The sequence below is a fragment of the Panulirus ornatus genome, chromosome 57 (genome assembly GCF_036320965.1).
Source record: "Panulirus ornatus isolate Po-2019 chromosome 57, ASM3632096v1, whole genome shotgun sequence".
NCBI lineage: Eukaryota > Metazoa > Arthropoda > Malacostraca > Decapoda > Palinuridae > Panulirus > Panulirus ornatus.
The window spans coordinates 29,287,115-29,309,930 of record NC_092280.1 but is presented as its reverse complement, the minus strand read 5'-3'; the positions used below and the strand labels follow the sequence as shown (position 1 = coordinate 29,309,930).

The 22,816-nt window shown below is 48.6% G+C and overlaps 1 protein-coding gene across 1 annotated transcript in view; it reads left to right on the top strand.

The window, feature by feature from the left end:
- Positions 1 to 22,816, top strand: part of LOC139766374 (nucleoredoxin-like) — a 159,932-nt gene that overhangs the window by 25,113 nt on the left and 112,003 nt on the right. Inside the window, exon 3 of the mRNA XM_071694917.1 lies at positions 1 to 120. This exon is cut by the window's left edge and continues 46 nt beyond it. Within this exon, the coding sequence (XP_071551018.1) occupies positions 1 to 120 (120 nt within the window). The remainder of the gene's footprint in view (positions 121 to 22,816) is intronic.

The window sequence follows — 22,816 nt, the reverse complement described above, 5'->3', positions numbered from 1 at the left end:
AACACGAAGCACCAGCTGGAGGTCGTCCTCGTCAGCAGCGACAGGGACGACACCGCCTTCCACGACTACTTCAACGACATGCCGTGGCTGGCCCTCCCCTTCACCGAGACTAAGAGAAAGGTAAGGTCATGACCCATGCACACGACGGTACGACCCATGAACACGACGGTACGACCCATGAACACGACGGTACGACCCATGAACACGACGGTACGACATTTAAACACGACTCTACAGCCCACTGATATTGATGGTACGACCTTTTGTTATGATGACTTTTAAGGAAAGGTCGTTAAAAAATAAAACCATGATACCCAAGGGTCGTACCGTCGTTCTCACAGGTCGTGTTCCTGAGTCGTACCATCGTGTTATAAGATTTAGTATTATAGAAATCAAGTTAAATGATATTCTAGATTTTTTCTTATCTTTTGAGTGGGATTCCTGCATCTCATCATATATATATATATATATATATATATATATATATATATATATATATATATATATATATATATATCTTTTTCTTTCTTTCAAACTATTCGCCATTTCCCGCGTTAGCAAGGTAGCATTAAGAACAGAGGACTGGGCCTCTGAGGGAATATCCTCACCTGGCCCCCTTCTCTGTTCCTTCTTTTGGAAAATTAAAAAAAACCAAGAGGGGAGGATTTCCAGCCCCCCGCTCCCTCCCCTTTTAGTCGCCTTCTACGACACGCAGGGAATACGTGGGAAGTATTCTTTCCCCCCTATCCCCAGGGATATATATATATATATATATATATATATATATATATATATATATATATATATATATATATATATATATATATATATATGTGTGTGTGTGTATATATATATATATATATATATATATATATATATATATATATATATATATATATATATATATATATATACCCACCACTCACTAAAGGGTAGTGAGTGGTGGGATGAAGAAGTAAGATTATTAGTGAAAGAGAAGAGAGAGGCATTTGGACGGTTTTTGCAGGGAAATAATGCAAATGACTGGGAGATGTATATCATCAGTGAACCACCCAGATAAGAAGGACGTTCTACGTCGACCTAGAAAATGTATGCATTTATGGCTTTCCCAATATTGGGATTCCATTTGGGATGGACCGTTGAAATGATGGAAAGCGAACTTAAATCACACACGTTTGGTAGGGACTGAGGGAGGCGAGGAGTGATCACACACACGATAAGAGATGGGAGGTCGGTGATTAACCGTGTCGATAAGGAGGCTGGAAATAGACCCCCCGGAGATAAAGTTAGCGTCGAGAGAGAGAGAGAGAGAGAGAGAGAGAGAGAGAGAGAGAGAGAGAGAGAGAGAGAGAGAGAGAGCTTGTGATGGATGGAACCTCTACTGTAGGGCTCGTGTGTGTGTGTGTTTAACGAGTCTTGTAATCACTCATATTAGTACAAGGTTCAAAAGGTCAGAACGTCTGCTAGTTTTTTTGTTATGGAATACCACATTCACTGTAGACCTCTCTCTCTCTCTCTCTCTCTCTCTCTCTCTCTCTCTCTCTCTCTCTCTCTCTGTCTCGTGTCGGTTGTCACTGACGCGGTGCATGATACGAGATCAGAGCTACACTTGTTTGAGGGGGAGCGTCGCGCGCTGGGAAATGCCATCTCCTGGACCCGCTGGCGGCAGGTCCTCACACACACATACACTCCCATGTATCCCCTCCCCACACACACACACACACACACACACTCTCCCATGTATCCCCTCCCCACACACACACAAACACCCATGTACCCCACACACACACACCCACAGCCCTCTCAATCCCCCACAGTGTCTCTTCCTCCCTCGAGCCGGCTTACCTCGTACCCAGGCTTCGAATCCCCCCGTCATGATTCAAGGTTATGAAGTTTAATGAGGACTCAATAGTACAACATTTGATGTTTTTACTATAGGTTGAAATGCTTCTAGTAATACGTCCAGGGCCAAGGTAATACGTCCAGGGCCAAGGTAATACGTCTAGGGCCAGAGTAATACGTCCAGGGCCAGGGTAATACGTCCAGGGCCAGGGTAATACGTCCAGGGCCAGGGTAATACGTCCAAGGCCAGGGTAATACGTCCAGGGCCCGGGTAATACGTCCAGGGCCAAGGTAATACGTCCAGGGCCAAGGTAATACGTCCAGGGCCTGAGTAATACGTCCAGGGCCAGGGTAATACGTCCACGGGCTGGGTGATACGTCCAGGGCCAGGGTAATACGTCCAGGGCCAGGGTAATACGTCCAGGGCCCGGGTAATACGTCCAGACCCAGGGTAATACGTCCAGGGCCTGGGTAATACGTCCAGACCCAGGGTAATACGTCCAGGGCCAGGGTAATGCGTCAAAGCGCCAATAACGTGTCGCAATATACGTCCATGATGATGATGATGGAGGTAATATGGTTCCATAAGCGCCAGCCTCACCCCAGGCATGCAACGTGCAGCTCTGTACTGAGCCTCGTGGTCTGGGGTCTGGGAGGGACAAGAAGAACGTTGACGGTTGAGTGGTCTCTGAGACGTGACCGTGGGGGGAAAGAAGGAGACGCTTAGTTACGATTCCAGGAAATAGTATGAAGAAATTCTGGAAGCTGGTCCTGGAATGAGATGGCTGGATACACGCAGTGCCTGCCAGGAAAGAGACCTGGATTTGCTTGTTCTTAGCAAGAAGGAGTGGATGGAGGCAGGTCTTATGCAGAAGGAGGGGTGAAAGAGAGACAGGTGGAGATCGTCCTGGATAGAGACAGATTAAGTAGATGGATTCAAGGGGTTGACTCCATAGATGGAGCCTGGATGACCACAGGGAAGTAGATGGACTATGGAGGGACAGATGGAGGGATGGTCTTGTTGAGCTGAAGAAAAGAACCCGAGGCCTTCCAGATCATGGAAGGCTTCCACTCGTCCAGTCTTAACCTGGAAACTTCTTCGACTGGTCTAGTCTGTATCTGGAAACCTTTGACTTTTCCAATCTCTACCGGTAAAATGGTCCAGACTCGTCCAGGCTATGTTTGGAGGCCTTCCAGGCACATCCAGTCTGAACCTGGAAACCTTCCAGACTCGCCCCGTCTGCACTTGAAAACCTTCCAAACTCATCTCGTCTATGCCTGGAAACCTTCCATACTCGTCCAGTCTGAATTTGGAAACCTTCCATTCTGGTCCAGCTTCGACCTGGAAACCTTCCAGGCGCGTCTCGTCATTACTTAGAAACCTTCCAGACTCTTCCAGCCTACCTGGAAAGTTCTCCAAATGTCTTGCATTGATTTTTTCCCTGAAAGCACCAAATATTTCTTTAAGATTATGACAATATTTATTTCGTTCATAAATTATGAATAAATGAAAATCATTTTGAACATGGAAGATTTTTATTTCTTCATAGAGAACTTCCGGGATATATATATATATATATATATATATATATATATATATATATATATATATATATATATATATACAATTTGATATTTATTTTTGTTTAATATTTATGAACTTCATCTTCCATTCATTAAGTAAAAAAGAGTAATTAGTGAGGACCATGAATTTAATTAGGTTCACTCAGAACTGGGTCTTATTTCCACTGTTTAAGTAAACACACGTATTTCAATACATTCCTACATCTGAATACATCCCCTACACCTGAGTACATTCCTACTTCAGAATACATCCCTACATCAGAATACATCCCTACATCAGAATACATTCCTACATCAGAATACATTCGTACATCAGAATACATCTCTACACCTGAATACATTCCTACATCAGAATACATCTCTACACCCGAATAAATCAGTACGATGTATTCAACCAAACTGAATCACTTGCATAATACTACCTCCTTTAGTAACCGTTTCCCATTTTCTGTTGGTAGAAGACACCAACCCCAAGTCCCGTTCTCTTCCGTTAGGTGAAGGAAGATTGGCCCCCTTCCCTCCTCCTATTCCGCAACCTCGTTTTCTGTCGACGTGGTTTGGAACGCAGTGTCCCAATCCCCGTTTTCTAATAATCGTAGAACAACACCTCACACTACGATGTGTGTGTGTGTGTGTGTGTGTGTGTACAGGCATGAAGTCTTGTGCTAATATTTAAGCAAGCACAAGGCGTGTTACCACGGGCAGTAAGCAAGCAAGCAAGCAAGGTGTTGCTGGGGCGGTAAGCAAGCAGTTAAGCAAGGAGAAGTGCAGGTAAGCAAGCAAGCAAGGATAGGGTGTGTCTGGTGCCGATTGCCAAGCAAGCAAGCAAGCAATGTTACCCAGCTGATGTACAAGCAAGGAGAGGGTGTTGCCATGTGGTTACACAAGCAAGAAGCGTTGCTTTACCGATGTACCAGTAAGCAATCCAACATGGAGTGACATACCTTGCTTGTGTACAAGCAAGAGAGGAATCTCCCTGGCCTGTAAGCAAGCAAGCAAGCAAGCAAGCAATCAATGGTGGATCAGGAATGCGCTGGTTGCTGTGTGCGCCAGACATTGTTGTGGTTAGAGTCTTATTTCACTGGATCGCCAGCTCAGCTTTGCGCTCGCTCGCTCGCTCGTCCCACACACGCTAAGCTTTCCACTGCATGGCGGCCAGCTAAAGCTTCTGTTGTTGTTGTTTTTTTTTTCTCTTCGTCACGTGTTATTTATTTCCCCAAGTGACATGATGCCGGGGGGGGGGGGGGGGGGGGGAAGTCCCTGTGTCCGGATTAGCGAAGTTTGTGTTTGTGTGTGTGTGTGTGTGTGTGTGTGTGTGTGTGTGTTGTTGTGGGGGGGTTCAGACACATGGTGACCCCCCCCATGCCCCGTCTGAGGTCATGGAGAAGGTCGCGTTACTCAGTCTGAGGTCACGGGCGTGACACGTCGTCCCCTCCTTCGTGGAGGGGGGTCGTGACGACCCGAGGGTGGGGTGGGGGGGGCGGGCGGGGCCAGCACAGCACCGTCACAATGCCCCCTTCCCTCCCCCCTCCCCACTGTCCCCCTCCCCCCTCCCCACTGTCACAGTGACCCTATTTCCCCCCCCCCCTCCCCACTAAGACCCCCCCTCCCCTCCCCTCCCCCCCCGGGGGGGGGGGGGTTAAGGAACCTCGTAATTAAGGAGCAGGTGAGGCGGGAGTCCCGTAGGCCTCCTCCACTGACTGGCCTCGGGAACTGTCGTGCCACTGGAGGAAGGCGAGTGGAGTTCTACCACTGAAGAATGAGGAGGCGATTCCCCCACTGAAAGTTATTGCGTTCCACTGAGGGCAAAAGAATCAGGGCGAGTTCTACCACTGAACAAAGTCAGAAAGAGATTTTTAACCACTGAACAAATTCGAATAGTTCTTCTTCCACTGAAAAAGAATCAGTGGGAGGTTCTGGCTGGAAAATAAGAAGTGTTGGCAGTTCACCTCATGCTTCCTGGCCTCACACTTGACCCCTCCCCGCGGCCCTCATTAAGGCGGTGTTGCCAGGTGAGCTGCTGGTTAATGAGGCAGTGAGGAGCGCCCTCTCTCCTGCCCTGATGAAGGGTTAACCACGCCCGCCCTTATATGTCACTCTGGCTGCTACCCGCCTCCTCTGATTGGTCGAGCTTACTGACGTCATGAGTGATCTTGGTTCTGTGATTGGTAGGGCAGAGTGACGCCGTCGTTCTTCACGTGCACTTGATTGGTAGAGCTCAGTGACGTAACTGATGACTTACAGGAGTAGGCGAAGCTTGATGAGGTCATCACCTCTTAATGTGATTGGTAGAGATCAGCGACGTCATGATTAGTCTCATTCTGATTGGAGGAGGTCTGTGGCGTCAGCCAGACCTAGCCACTGTGATGAACGAATGTGACAATACGTCATTGGTCCCTGCCATCATCTGAGCTCTTTGACGTCACCAATAACCATGATGACGCAGTGGGGGCCATAACGTCATCTGTTCTCCGACGCGCTCCTTGGAGTATCAGTTTGACGTCATCGATATCCAGGCGACGTAATGGCTGGAGTGGAGCGCCACGCGTGTGAATGATTAAAGAGAAACATGAAAACATGAGAGTTTCACAGGGACGCAGAACCCCTCCCTCCCTCCCTCCCCCACCTCCGTGGCACACGTCGACCTGTGAACACTTGGCCATTGTTCAGACGAAATGTTCATACCAGGTATAAGGTGAACACGGTGAACAGTCTGTGGAATGAGGATAATGCGATACATATGTGTTCATTTGCATGTATGTATGTTTACATATGTATAACAACCAGAACGAGTTGATTTAAAGGGGTCATTCCCCTGTTTTTCTGTTCTTCATGAACTTATTGTTCTCCGAGATCTTACGTCATGTAGCAATTGAATGGCATTGATGTTCTTCGAGAAGTTCCACTTTCCCACTGATGTTCTTTGAAGAAATGGCACGTCCGTGATCATGTTCTTCAAGCACTCACACGTCATCGATGATGTTCATTAAAGAACATTTTGCAGCTCAGTTCTCAAAGCCAACCGTCCAGAAGATGAACAGGCTCGCCCAAACCCTAAACTCACCTCAGTTTGGTCGAAATGTACATGTTCACGTATGTACATGGATGATCATAGCTCCCAGCCAGCCAGCCAGCCTTCGTGTACACTAAGCTGTGTCTGGTCCACTGTGCGCTTGGGTACGGTGGCTGTACAAGCTTCGTACGAAAGCTTATACGAGCTTATCGGAGGTGAAGCTTTGTGCTGGATGTGGAGTCTTGGTCATGTGTGGCACAGGCCAGTAGAGAGAGAGAGAGAGAGAGAGAGAGAGAGAGAGAGAGAGAGAGAGAGAGAGAGAGAGAGAGAGAGTCTTCATCTTTGTGTGTCTGTGTGTGTGTGTGTGTGGGTGTGTTGACCATGGTTCTAGGAAAGCTACAGATTCACTTATTGACCTTCAGATTATACAAAGTTCATTGACCTCGACCTGTACACAAGGTACGTACACTTTGGATGAACTGCGTATTTTCATAGTCTCGTGTATGAGGTCTTGTGTATGAGGTGGTCCAACTCGCTCATGAGGTAGAGTCCACCTCATACATGACGGGGGGGAAGGGGGGTAGGGGTAACTCCTTACACGTGGCACAATTAGGAACGTGTCGTAACCGTTCATAACCAGCAGTTGTCGTAACCACACAGTCTTGTGTAACACACGAAACTCAGAAGGTCTTCTGGCGGAGGGGCTGACGAAGGACGCCCCCAGGGACGTCACTACTGCGTTTGGTGCTTCAGGTGGGGTCCTGTGTTAATGGGGGGGGACGTCCTCACGTTATCTGGGATGGGGTCCTGTGTTAATGAGGGACTTCCTCAAGTTGTCTGATGTCTGGGGTGGGGTCCTGTGTTATAATGGGGGGGACGTCCTCACGGTGTGTGGGGGCGAGGCGCTGCACTTGACCCTTGTGTTATATCGTAATGAAGGTGCTCCTAGCAGCGTCCCTCCTTCCCTCCCTCCCTCCCCAGAAAGCTCTGCCTCGCTGGTTGTGAGACACAGAGAGAGAGACAGACGGCTTCAAGATATGTTGGTGTTTGTCTAGCATCATCATCGTGGCCGTGTTGGGTCTGGGACGCTAAAGTCCTGGAAATAATGTCTTCCACAGAATGGCCTTTTCGTCCGACGCCTCTACTCGTGTGACGGATATGAGGGAGTCTGTCATAGTCTTATCATGTTAGTCATAAATTGTGATTGATAACTGTCTGTTTTTCTCTCTGTCTGTCTGCTTTCCTGTCTGTCTATCATATTTTTCTGTCTCCATTTTTGTCTGTCTTGTCTATCATTAGCGGCTGTTCTAGTTGCTACGTAAGTTTGATTCTGATAGAGGGGGAAAAAAGATCACTTTCTTGATGCGGTTGGGTCACTACAGCAGTAAGTTGTTGGTCAGAAGAGCAGGGACGCCCCCATTTCGTAGGTGTAAGTCTTGTGTAGCCAGTTTGATGAGAGCGAAGAATCATTGTCCCTCATGTTCATAAAGTGTTAACATGTTGTGTGGCAGCAGAAGACCTCAGACATCCTATGGTAATTTCCTTGCAAGTTCGACTCGGTGCTTAGGAGGTGACTGTGGTCCAGACGTGAGCCTTGCTATGGGTTGTGCCACAGCTTAACACCTCAAGAAGCCATCTCAGCTCCTGACCCTCAGGGTTCTCGTCTCGTTGTGGCAAAACTTCGACATTCCAGGAGACGGTGTTCAGCTCCGACCCTCGTGCCAACTGGAAAACTGGATTCCATCGCTGGATTCGCCGTCTTTCTCTCCATGCCAAATGTTCCCTTTTCCAGTATTTTCCTGAAGAACGCTGGAGCGCGTGTGAAGCAGGGGAACACCTGGAAACGTTTGCCTGGAAAAATGTCATTTTGCATGGAAGTTCGCCATTAAGGCCCCGTTCCTTTAGGTTTTACTGGTGTAATGTATTCTTAGGGGCGGGAGGCATGGAAAAACTGGTGTGGAATTTCTCCGGCGTTGTGTGGTTGGTAGGTAATGACAGAGGGAGGTGGTGAGAGGTGTCATTAAGTATCAACTGCTGGAGCTTAGTGCTGGATGATCGATGTTGGAGACACACCGTCGCGGGCCCCGGCCGTGGACGGATGTAGACCCGCAGCAAGAAAGAGCCTGCTGGATCAGACCCTCTCACCGGGGAGCCTGCAGTCGTATGCTGGGCTGCGGTCGGGGTGTGTTGTAACCCCCCCCCCCCCAGACCTTACCAGGAGGGAGGGGACGGGTGTGGGGTGTCCAGGTCCCTCCCTGCTGCCTTCCCTCCCCTTAAAAGGACGGAGGGACAACCACCAACTGTGGTGGAGGTGTGTGTAATTGCTTGTTTGTGGTGTACGGGGAGGGAGTTCTACACTCGTGCGTTCTCTTTCCTCTTTAATTTTCTCAACTGTCATACAAACCTTTATAAAGCCCTGTATGTTGTCCACATTTACCACATCTTCGTTCACTGTACACCGTCATCCACCACTCTCATACCGTCAAAGTTCTTTACGTAATTTCTAAAAAGATTCTTGGTTAATTTCATGACGTGTTCTCGGGTTGCTCTGTCCCTAAATCTTTCGAGGAACTTAAAAAGGTTGTTATTATTTCACCCCTCACTCTTCTCTCTTCCATGTTGGGCAGGTTTGAGGCCCCTCTAACCCTTCTCTGTAACTCAGCTCTCTTTAATCTGATACCATCTTTGTTGCCCTCCTCTGGACCTTCTCTTGTAGCTCTTTGTGCTCCTCCAGACGCGGTGACCAGACTTTGAGAAGTAAGTTCTAGTTTTAGCTTGATGTACAATATGATGAGCTGGCTGGATATTTCCTCACCCGTATACATGAAAGCTGTTCTGATCTTCGCCAGCAGACGCATTGCTTCCTCCGCTGTTCTCACAATGTGGGGCTCTGTTACAGACGTTATCAGCTCCCAAAGTCTCTACTGCACACATTCCTACTGCGTATTTCTTGCTCTATAATACGTCTTCTGAAGCCTTCTTTCACTCACACCGTCCCGGCCTCAGTACTGTATATAGGTGTTCAAGTTGAGTTTCTTCACCCATGTGTCAGACCAACTTTGGAGTCTGCTGGTCGAGGTTTCCATGTAACTAGACGGCATGCCACACACTCGACCACTCCCCTCATGACCTGTGGCATCATCAGCGAACATATGCAGGCAGGCAGGAGACCAGACCTTCGGCACGTTGGTCGTACAGATCATGAAGATTCACGGTTCCAGACCAGAACCTTGCGGTACCTCGCCAGTGACCTTGGAAACTCCTCTCTAGCCCCGCTGTTTGGTCTGGCACCCACCTTACCCCTTACCCATAACTGAACTACATTTAGAAGAAAATATATATATATATATATATATATATATATATATATATATATATATATATATATATAAACAAAGGACCTACAGGTGACAGTGGCAACAATAACAACAGATTCGTGAGGAAATCGATGGAACACACACACACACACACACACACACACACACACACCAGCGTACCGTCATGAGGTCGCAATGCAGGCAGGGGTACCAATCCATCCATCATCTGGCGCCAGGAGTAAAATAAATCATTCATGGTACTGGCAACACTGATCAAAGTCCCCGCGTCTCTGTCTTTTAGAGTTGGGTGACGGGTGTCGTAGTGTGACGGGTGTCGTAGTGTGACGGGTGTCGTAGTGTGACGGGTGTCGTAGTGTGACGGGTGTCGTAGTTAGTGTGACGGATGTTGTAGTGTGACGCGGTAGTTTGGAGCTGTGTGACGGGTTGTGTCGTTTGTTGGGAGACATTAAGGGTCGTCCAGTCGTTGGAGTAAAGAGGAATTGGGAGTGATTGGAGAGTTGCTGTCACTGGGTAGTTAGTTGATAGTTTGGTGAAGTTTAGATAGACTGAGGTAGTTAGAGGTGGTGATAACGACGGTACGACCCTTGAGGACGACGGAACGACCCGTTACCAAAGTATGATGGTGGTGGTTGTGTTGGTGCTAGTGGTGGTGATGGTGATAGTGTTGGTGATGGTGGTGGAGGAGGCCTGGATGGTGTATGTAGGGGGTGGCTGCTCCCTCCTCCCTATCGCTCGGTGTTTGGGAGCCTGGCAAGGTCGCCCAACCTGCCCCCACTCTCTCTCTCTCTCTCTCTCTCTCTCTCTCTCTCTCTCTCTCTCTCTCTCTCTCTCTCTCTCTCTCTCTCTCTCTCGTGGAATACACATTGTGTGTGTGTGTGTGTGTGTGTGTGTGAGGTATACACACCGTGTATGCCTGTACGCATTTATAGTATATGTGTGTATGCATGCAAAGCGTAGGAGGGTGTTGGCCCCCATACAACAAGGGTACTGTATGCCCTACAACAAGGGTACTGTATGCCCTACAGTAAGGGTACTGTATGCCCTACAACAAGGGTACTGTATGCCCTACAACAAGGGTACTGTATGCCCTACAACAAGGGTACTGTATGCCCAACAACAAGGGTACTGTATGCCCTACAACAAGGGTACTGTATGCCCTACAACAAGGGTACTGTATGCCCTACAACAAGGGTACTGTATGCCCTACAACAAGGGTACTGTATGCCCTACAAGGGTACTGTATGCCCTACAACAAGGGTACTGTATGCCCTACAACAAGGGTACTGTATGCCCTACAGCTGGGTGAGGGTGACCCATTTGCGCTACATCAGCGTCAGGCTACCGCCAAAGGTCGCGTCTACAACATTGATTACCTCGTGGTAGAACGGCCATCACCTCCCTCACCTCCCTCACCCTCTCCCTCATGGTGAACGGCCTGGTGGTGGTGGTGGTGGTGGGGGAGGGTATTGTTGGAGAACGTGGGGGGGGGGGCTGAACGTGTCTGGGTGGGTGAGGGAGGAGGTTTGGTCTGGATGAACGTAGAGAGAGAGAGAGAGAGAGAGAGAGAGAGAGAGAGAGAGAGAGGTGAAAGTGAGAGGTAGTGAGAGGAGTGGCGGGACTAAGGAGAGTAGGAGAGGCACGTGATGTTGGGTAAAGGGAGAGTTAGACACGCTCTCCCAGACTCTCTCTCTCTCTCTCTCTCTCTCCCCACGCACTCCCAGGTAATCCTACACTCCCAAGCACTCTAGCTGACACGCATGCACACACACACACACACACACAGACACACACACACGTAAACACACGTAAACACACAGAGACACACACACACACACACACACACACACACACACACACACACACACACACACACACGTAAACACACACACACACACACACACATATATATATATATATATATATATATATATATATATATATATATATATATATATATATATATATATATATATATATACAACACACCCTCCCAAATCCGGCAAGCCGGACCATGGAGAGTGGTGGGAGGCAGTAATGGAGGTTGTGGAGGCACTGGTAACCTCCCCCAGTTCCTCTCTGCCCAGCTGTGTTCTGCAGCTCGGGGACCCCCCCCCCCCCCCATACAGCTTAAGCTGGGCAACAAAGCTTTGCCGTTGAAAGGAAAGCATCGGAAATAAAGTTTCACGTCGATGTATTCGAATTGCTGTGTGTGTGTGTGTGTGTGTGTGTGTGTGTGTACATGTTTGGTTGACGTAAAAGAAACATTGGTTCACTTTTGGAGTTCACACAAAGTTATATTGAAGTGAATCCCTTGATTATTATGGTACGACCCTCGAGCACGACGGTACGACCCTCGAGCACGACGGTACGACCTTTGAACACAAGCGTACGACCCTGGAAGACGAGGGTTTGACCCTTGAACACGACGGTACGACCCTCGAGCACGACGGTACGACCCTCGAGCACGACGGTACGACCCTTGAGCACGGCCATACGACCTTTGAACACAAGGGTACGACCCTGGAGGACGAGGGTTCGACCCTTGAACACGACGGTACGACCCTTGACCCGGACGTACGTACGTGTGAATGAAACAGTTCATTCAGTTTGAACTCTCTATTCATAACAGGTCAGGTGATGGGTTGCCGGCTGACGACGTGCGCGCGCATCCTGATCTGTCGCACACACACACACACACACACACACACACACACACACACACACATGTCGGAAGAAAACATGACCTTTGACCTGGTCGGAAGAAAACATGACCTTTGACTTGGTCGGAAGAAAAACATGACCTTTGACCTGTCGTGTGTGACCCCTTTTCCCAACCTTCTGTACCTCGAGTGTGTATATCAAGATGTCAGTATTAATTTTACATCTGTCGCTGCCATGAGGTCACCAGACATGCGACACATGACCCCACCTGACCTCTAATGGTGTGGGGGGGGGGGGGGTTGGCAGCCAGGCCCTGGGATAGACACTTGGGATAGAAGAGCCATCCTGTTGATCCCATCCCACAGCTCACAGTCTTACGATATTTTTTTGTTTCGCGTTATTTTTGTATTTCTATATTCAGTGTTTTAATTCTTACCGAAATATAATTGTATGTCATTCTTCATCTTTCATCATTTCTCTAATTTCATTTCCTGTCAAGATTTCTCCATCAGTTTCCATGATACAGTGTGTAGCACACAAGATTTAGTTTCAGTTGGTTTCATATTTTTTTTTTAAATTTTTTGTTTACGTTGTATTTGTACCTCAGATTTTATCGCTGGTCCTCCATCTTGTATATATGTTCCCTCTTCATCACCAGTCCTTTCTATATTGTGCTATACATCAGTGTACACCTCCCCCTCCCCCCTTTTCTATATATCTATATAGAACAGCCTCCTTCACACCCCCACCACCACTACATATGCGTCCCCCCCAGACCCCCCCCACCTTTACCCCTTACAATATACAAGAAACAAAAGAACAGCGACAGTTGGCGGGGAGGCGTCAGTGGTGGGGTGGGGTAAGTTGCCGCTTGGTTTTAGCATTCCGTCGCCTCCCGACACGCCCGGGAAGCGGCAGCACCGAATTACATCCTAATACCGGGGTACCGGCGACCGGAATCCTCAATGGAACTTAGAATTACTGTTGTCTCCGGCCGGTGTGGCCCCGGCTGGGGCATGACCGGTCATTCTCTATGTGTTGCAGGGGAGGCCAGCCGGTGATTTTTATGTGTTGCAGGAGAGGCCAACTGATATTTTGCGTGTGTTGCATGGGAGGCACAGCCGACGTTTCTGTTTGTGTTTCTGGAGAGGCAAACTGAGCATTTTACATGTGTTGCTGGGCACACCGGTCATTCTGGTCTTGCAGGGGAAGCTAACGCTCATTCTGCGTGTGTTGCTGGGAAGGCAGCCCGATCATTCTGTATGTGTTGCTGGAGATGCCAGCTGATCATTCTACATGTGTTGCAAGGCCGGCTAACTGATCATTCTGTATGTATTCCAGAGAAGCTCCAGCGATCATTCTACATGCGTTGCGGGGACGTTCTGTTGTTTATTGTTTCAGCCTCGGGCTGTGTCCTTATAAAGGATTCAATCGCCTTAAAGGGACTCGGATCCCACTGGAGTTATCGTCAAGGGGGTTTGGATGGTAATAGTCCTCCTAGCGGCATTGAATTGCAGATCTGCGTCCACCATACGCGTTCCCGCGTATTATAGGCTTGGCTATCGCAAGATTCATCCAATAGCAAGCCATCTACCTGGACGGGCGATGTTCCTGTGCAGATGGTGAAGGAAGTCTCGTGTATTTTTCCGAAGCTGTTGGTTCGTGGTGTTGTTTTTACAAAGAATTTATATGTAAATGTATTGAAGCTGTAAATGCGTTCCTGTAAATTACTGAAGTTTTTACGTGTTAAAAGAAGTTGTTCCCGCATATAAATATATATATATATATATATATATATATATATATATATATATATATATATATATTATATAACTGGGTGACACGGTGTCGTGTCGGTTGCTGGGTGACACGGATCATTTACTTCCTAAAATGTTTATGAGACTAATTTTGAGAGCCACAAACAGCTCACATCACTGTCCATTATGCTCCCCCGCCTCTGCCACGTCACCTCAGCTGAACCCTATTTGTATTTTCACTCCGGCCCCCATTTATCTCAGTTACTCCTGATTTCAGCCAATTCCCTCTCCTATTGTCCCGTAATTGACACCAATTTGACCCCCACCATTGCCATCTGGGGCGGGTCGAACTTATTTTTATTTCCCTCACATATATTGCTCTTCCCACATTGTATCCTGGGTTGTTCATCGTGTTGTAAACATGACGGTACGATCCTTGAGCACGGCGGTACGATCCTTGAACATGACGGTACGATCCTTGAACATGACGGTACGATCCTTGAGCATGACGGTACGATCCTTGAACATGACGGTACGATCCTTGAACATGACGGTACGATCCTTGAGCATGACGGTACGATCCTTGAACATGACGGTACGATCCTTGAACATGACGGTACGATCCTTGAACACGACGGTACGACCCTTGAACACGACGGTACGACCCTTGAGTGGTACTTGGTGATTTATTCCACTCCCTCCCTCCCCCTGTTCAATGGTTTACCCGCGCCTCCCACCACCAGGCGGTCACGTCACCCCCCTCCTCCAAGTAAGACTTCAGTACTCACCCTCCCCACCCTTAGTTAAGGCTCACTACCCCCTCCAGTAAAGCCTCACTGCCCCCTCCATTAAGGCTCACAACCTCCCTTCATTAACGCCTCAATACCCCCTCCATTAAGGCTCACAACTTCCCTTCATTGACGCCTCAGTACCCCCTCCATTAAGGCATAACTACCCCCCCTTCATTAAGGCCTCACTACCCCTTCCATTAGGGCCTTCGTGCCCCCCCCCCCCCCCCTCCTCCATTACCTCATCCAGACCCAGGCTTTCCTACTCTGTCGGTGGGGTGGGTGGGGGGGGAAGAGGTGTGGTTTACCCCTCAGGGCAATGTATGAGAGAGAGAGAGAGAGAGAGAGAGAGAGAGAGAGAGAGAGAGAGAGAGAGAGAGAGAGAGGATCCTTCAAGCTATGCTGGGGTCCTGGACGTAAGTAGGAGGGAAAACACAATGTGTGGACATGTTGGCCTCAGCTGGCCCCAAGAACCCTGCAGCCCAGCACGGGAAAAGTACCATTAGATATTGTGTAATACCTGGTTAGGTTCTCATATTGTCATGGTCGCTGGCTGGGTCGCTGGTGTTTCAGTGGGGGAGACGGTCGCTGGCTGGGTCGCTGGTGTTCAGTGTGAGCCAGAGGTGTTTACTGGAGGAACGGTCGCTGGTGTTCAGTGGGGGAGACGGTCGCTGGTGTTCAGTGGGGGAGACGGTCGCTGGTGTTCAGTGGGGGAGACGGTCGCTGGCTGGGTCGCTGGTGTTCAGTGTGAGCCAGAGGGAGGTTGCCACCACCAGAGGGTGTGGTAGTGCAAGTGTCACCCACCAGATGGTTCTGTCATTCGTGCAGGCACACAGCCCACACGGGTCATCCTCCTCCTCCTCCTCCTTCAGTGCCTCTTCAAGTTTCCTCTCTGCTTTCCCTCCTTCTTTCCTTCCCCTCCCTCCTTCCTTCCTTCCATCTTCCCTCACTGTTGCCCGCAGCCTTACTCACCCTCGCTAGCCCTGCTTGTTGCTTCCAGTCATTTCTCCCGGTATTTGTCCTTCTTTCTCCCTTCTCTTTGTCTTCCCGCCCACCCTCCTCCCGTGGCCTGTGCGCCTCCCACCACCACACTCGGGGTTGTACAGTTGTGACCCCGGCCTGCACCCCGGGCCTGCACCCACCCCGGGTGTCGCAACCCCTGCGGGAAATGCATCTAATGCAGGGTAGGGGGTCTGCAGGGGGGGGGGGGGGAGGGTGTTAGGGGAGGTGGGGAGGTTAGTGATGGGGAGGTGGGGGTGTTAGTGGTGGGGAGGTGGGGAGGTTAGTGGAGGTTAGTGGTGGGGAGGTTAGTGGTGGGGAGGTGGGGAGGTTAGTGATGGGGAGGTGGGGAGGTTAGTGGTGGGGAGGTGGGGAGGTTAGTGGTGGGGAGGTCAGTGGTGGGGAGGTGGGGAGGTGTTTACCCAGACTCCTGCTTTGTGAGTGGCACACAGGGCCGGCCTGCCTCACTACAGTAGACTCTGTGATTTTAATTAACATGGTATAATGTTCCTATTGTTTCCAGGAAGAAATGTGTATGTAACGTTTTATTGTCTTTAATATTATTATTATTACTTTATTATTATTATCATTATTATTATTATTATTATTATTATTATTATTATGGATCTCCTGTAGCTACAAGGCGACACGGAAATGATAGACTCCTTTGGAGCAACTACTGTTTATATATATATATATATATATATATATATATATATATATATATATATATATATATATATATATATATATATATATATTAATAATAATAGTTATAACCTTGTACCATAGTCACACCAAGATTTATATTCAACTTAGAATTTATAGATATTTAGGTTGTCATTTATTTCGAGTGTGTGTGTGTGTGTGTGTGTGTGTGTGTGTGTGTGACATCACCAGTGTTGTTGGCTGCATTTCTGAGGTTGTCAGTATTGTTGTTGGCAGTGAGGGTGTGGCAGGTTGCCTCTAGTGTTGATGGGTGGCAGGCAGGAATGAAAGAAGTGTGGAAAGAAGGAAAGAAGAAGTTTATTGGCGAAGAAATTTATAGATTATCTGTTTTGTTTTTGTACATTGATAAACCCTACCATGGAAAGCTGATCACATGACATGACGAGAAGGGATCTGTCGTGGATGACATGACATGACGAGCAGGGAGCTGTCATGGATGACATGACATGACATGGATCTGTCATGGTTTTCCTGTTGATGTAAATGAAAAACACACATCTAGAATATATTGTTTCGGTTCAGTGGGTGAACTGTAATGGAGTCTCGCTGTACGGGGGTGTAGGTGGGAAAAGGGGGGGGGGGGCAGTGTGACCCTTAAGGTCCAGGTCAAAAGCCAGGTCAGCATAACCCAAGGGTCGTTCTGTCGTGGTTAAGGGTCGCACCGTCGTGCTCAACGGTCGTACCATTGTCGCCAGGTGTCGCAGTGTCGTGTAGAAGGGTCGTAACATCGAGACCACAGTCGTCATTGTCACGAGGAAGAAAACGTCAGGAGGTAATAAAAATCAGGAGTAACTCAAAGGATTTCTTACTTGGTAGAGCAGGAAAGAGCAGAAGATGAGCCATGGGCTGGTTGCCGGGAGAGATCAGTCAAAACCCTGGTGGAATAATGAAGAGAAGGTCTCACACGATGCAGTGGTCATCTAGTGGATAGTGAGTGGGATTGAGTGGTCAACTAGTGGATACTGAGTGGGACTGAGTGGTTAGCTAGTGGATACTGAGTGGGACTGAGTGGTCAACTAGTGGATAGTGAGTGGGACTGAGTGGTCATCTAGTGGATACTGAGTGGGACTGAGTGGTCAACTAGTGGATAGTGAGTGGGACTGACCCACAGAGATGGTTGAATGCAGTGGTTCAGGGGGGGGGGGGGGAGGGCGTGTGAAGGAAGGGATGAGGGAAGGAAAGAAAAAAAGTTGGTGAATGCAGGAGAACAATTTGGCTAACCATCAGAACAGAACAGATGAGAACCACTGGAGTTGGTCAGTGGTGGAAAGCTGTTTGTATTCAAGTGGTTTGTTGTGCAGGGAATAACTGATGCTCTCTCTCTCTCTCTCTCTCTCTCTCTCTCTCTCTCTCTCTCTCTCTCTCTCTCTCTCTCTCTCTCTTCTTACCCCCGGAATATCCCTGCCAACGAAAACGTGACCCCACACCCACACCCACACACACACACACACACACACACACACACACACACACACACACACTTGCATCTGCACAGACAGCTACCCACCCACCTTCCCATTTCCGTCCAGCACGCTCGTTTCGTATCCACCAGCTGCCTCCCCAGCCATCTGTCTACCAGGATCTTCACAGAAAGAGAGAGAGAGAGAGAGAGAGAGAGAGAGAGAGAGAGAGAGAGAGAGAGAGAGAGAGGCGATGGTGCCCCGGTCGACGAGTTGTTGACTTTCTCAAACATTCATGATCCCATTCAGCAGCAGGTCCTGGGCATACATTTTGGGTGTGTAAATACAGACCATCCCGGGAGAGCCCGGTAGGTCAACACTCGCCAGTATTTGCCGTTTTCTTTTGCCCTGACCTGAGCCATTATGAGGGTCGACCCGAGGACGAGGGGGGGACTAAAGCATCGTGGCTGTCCCTTATGTTCTGTCGCTGGACCGTGTTCTCCAGGGGGCGCTTGCCAGAATGGTGCCCGGAATATGTTTATGGAAAGATGGAAGTGTTTTGGCTATTTTTTTGTTTTTTTGTTTTTAAAGAGGTGTTGTAGTCTCTTTTTCTCCTTTTTTTTTTGCTTTATGCTTTTAGTATTTTGACTATATATATATATATATATATATATATATATATATATATATATATATATATATATATATATATTTGTCACTCTTTGTCATGTTTTGTATATGATCATACTCATGGATGTTTATTGTTTTTCTCGTTCTCTTTGTTCTTCTTATGATGTTTGCTTTTCTCCTTGTCTTTCTCCTCCTGTCCCATCCTGCTCTCTCTCTCTCTCTCTCTCTCTCTCTCTCTCTCTCTCTCTCTCTCTCTCTCTCTCTCTCTCTCTCTCTCTCTCTCCACTACCTGAGTCATCATTAGTCCTGGTCTACCTACATATTTACCATCTATCTATCTCTCTTCCTTTCCCTTATTTCTTGGCCACCACCTTCCCTGGCCACCACCTTCCCTGGCCACCACCTTCCCTGGCCTCCACCTTCCCTGGCCACCACCTTCCCTGGCCACCACCTTCCCTGGCCACCACCTTCCCTGGCCACCACCTTCCCTGGCCACCACCTTCCCTGGCCACCACCTTCCCTGGCCACCACCTTCCCTGGCTCAGACCAGACCAACGTTCCCTCCATGTTTAACTAAACATGGAGCTGCTGGGGTCGGCCACGCCACGTCTGCCCTTGTTAACATCAGAAATGTTTAGTTTCCTTGGCTCACTACAGCCGGCCATGTGATTACAGTGTTTAGGTGTGCTGCTGGGGGGGGGGGGGGTTCCTCCCCTGTGTGGAGCCCACGCTGTGATGAGGGTTGGTTCCTGGTGTGTGTGTGTGTGTGTGTGTGTGTGTGTGTGTTACGGGGGAGAGAGGTCTACACTGTTGTTGCCTAGTCTCTTAACCTTGTATTTACGTACCATGTCTACACACACACACACACACACACACACACACACACACACACACACACATCCCCAGCTTACGCCAGGTACCCGTTCCTCGACCAGACCCAAAGGGCAGGATGAACAGCTGTGCTGGTGGTGGGCCGGCTGGCTGCTAACCCTGTCTGGGATTCGAACCCGAGATTGTTTGATCATCTTTCCATTCCTTCATCCTCCCCCCCTCCCCTCCCCGTCTCTCTCTATCCCTCTCCTCCTCACCAACACATCTCCAACACATCTCCAACATTATCTCTTAAAACATCACGTAATTCGTTGGATCCGACGCCTCTCCATCAACCGCGTCCCGACACCTCCCAGCAACCGTGGCTTTGACTTCGTCTCGGCACAGACAGACGTGTTACGTCTTATGATTACTTCTGGCTCGATGTTTTGAAAAACGGATTGAAGTCTAAATAATTGATTCGCTGCGCAAATAACTGGGTGCTAAAAAGTATACAAGTCGTAATTACGTAATCAGACGATAATATTTTTCCCAGGACGAGAGACGGTAGAGGAAAGGTCAGAGGTCAGGCAGGGGGGGGGGGGAACGGTAGTGTTATCTACGTCATCATGCCACAAGGGGTCAGCTACCATTTTGACCCGATTACCCAGAGCCGACGGGTTCGAATCCCCCCACCCCCCTCCGCGTGAGACACGTCTCCACCAACTTAATCCTCATCCAATCATCTTACAAAAACGTGAAGAAGCGAATTTTGACTTTCTGGTCAGAACGAGAGAGAGAGAGAGAGAGAGAGAGAGAGAGAGAGAGAGAGAGAGAGAGAGAGAGAGAGAGAGATCCCTCCTCCCTGGCGTGTTCAGGTGTAGCAGGCAACCCCTTAACATCAGCCTCTCTCTCTCTCTCTCTCTCTCTCTCTCTCTCTCTCTCTCTCTCTCTCTCTCTCTCTCTCTCTGGCGCCCGCCCCGCCTCCCCTTAACTAGGAGAGAAAAAGCCTTAAGTAATTGGCAGTTATCTCCCCTTTTCCCTTTAAACGGCCACTTTGGATTCCCTTTGTACGATCCTTTGGGCATATTCCTCGTACCCTCTCTGGGTCGGGTCCTCTCGCTCGCTGGTGAATGGGAAGGATTTCGTGTTTCTGAGATGCCTGAGTTGTGTGGATCTTGTTTGTATGTGTTCCAGTTATTTGGGGAAAATGTTTGAAGGGCGTGTATTGGTGGAGGTAGTTACAACTTACTAGATTTGTTGACCCTTCAGGACGACAGTTTGACCCTTGAGGTCGACAGAACGACCCTTGAGGTCGACGGAACGACCCTTGACGACAGAACGACCCTTGACGACAGAACGACCCTTGACGACGGAACGACCCTTGCGTGTGATGACTTGGTCTTTGTCCTCACCCTTGAGGGTCAGGTCAGGTCAGGTCAATCATACCCATGGGTCGTATCCTCTTGATCAAAGAGGTCGTGCCGTCGTTCTCGTGATGAAAGAGGTCGTGCCGTCGTTCTCGTGATGAAAGAGGTCGTACCGTCGTTCTCGTGATGAAAGAGGTCGTACAGTCGTTCTCGTGGGGTTAAGCCATTAACACCCAGTGCCCCAGATGGTACACCAACCCTCATAATTACTATTAAGTAGATGATAATATTTGGTATACTTTTAGACTCAAAATCAGGACTCGAACCCTGGTACTCGCGTCTGGCGGTGGCCCAGGTCCCCCCTGCTGGGGAAGATATCGTGAACAGAGACAACAATACGTGTCTGGAGCCAGGTCCTTAACGCGACCACCCACGCCTCGCTCGGGTCACGTGGGGTCGGGAGGTATCTGGGTCAACGAGAGAGAGAGAGAGAGAGAGAGAGAGAGAGAGAGAGAGAGAGAGAGAGAGAGAGGTAAACAAAGGAAAGATCATGAAATTCAGAGACAAATGAAAATTCAGGAAGTGTTTATTGTGTTAATGATTGAAAACCTCACTGCACTCACACACACACACACACACACACACACCTTTCTATTCACGTTAATACATTATTATTATTATTATTATTATTATTATTATTATTATTATTATTATTATTACTATACCATCTCTCACCTCTTTCACCCCATCTCCCCAGCGTGTATCATCCCTCCCTCTCCCCCCTCCCCCATAATGAGTCCCCCCCTCCGTTAATGAGCCGTCCCCCCCCCTCCGTAAGTTTGCCCCCCCTCCTCCCCCCACTAATCTTGTTTCGTAGTAATTTGATAAAGAGAAGATCTCTGATCCCTCGCTAATTGCACAGCTTGTAGGATGGGGGTATCTGCAGCAGATGAAGATGGTAATTACTGACTGGTCATTAACGGTACAGGTTAATTATCACACTGGATCTCCTCACCCTAACTGTGAAGGGGGCTAATTACTTCATTTTAGGATAATACATTATCTCAAGTCGAGATGAGGTACAGCATACAGTAGGTAATGTATGAATGTATGTCTGATGAGAAATACCCACACACACACCCACCCACCCACCCACACACCCACGCACCAACCCACCCACGCACCAACCCACCCACGCACCAACCCACCCACTCACCCACACACACACACACACACACACACACACACACACACACACACACACACACACACACACACACACACACACCATCCTTCACTCAGGGATGACCAGCATTACCCCTTCCTAGTAAGCCATTTAACCCCCTCACCCCCCCCCCGGCCATGCCCCACCTCCTTGTCCCCCTTTTGCCCTCTCGACCTTAAAGGGTCATTTACTCCCCCTCCTTTCCCTCCCCCCCTCCTCCCAGACCCTTGTGTGACCTTCCCAAGGCTCAGACGTGAATATCATTGTCGAATCTAACACTCTTAAAGGTCACATACGTTCTCTCTCTCTCTCTCTCTCTCTCTCTCTCTCTCTCTCTCTCTCTCTCTCACAGACAGACACACACACACACACACACACACACACACACATATATATATATATATATATATATATATATATATATATATATATATATATATATATATATATATATACACACCCATTAGGGCTGAGAAGACTTGTTGACACATGCATAGCGTCCTCCAGCAGCTGGCGGTGAGGGACTCGCCCTCAAGTGTTTCCTGGTAAGACACGACACGAGAGTATTGAGTGCATTCACGACCGTGCTACCCTCATTACTGGGGCGGGGGGGGGGGGGGTGATCATTATCATCATGGAAGTCAATGTCGTGTGTGTGTGTGTGTGTGTG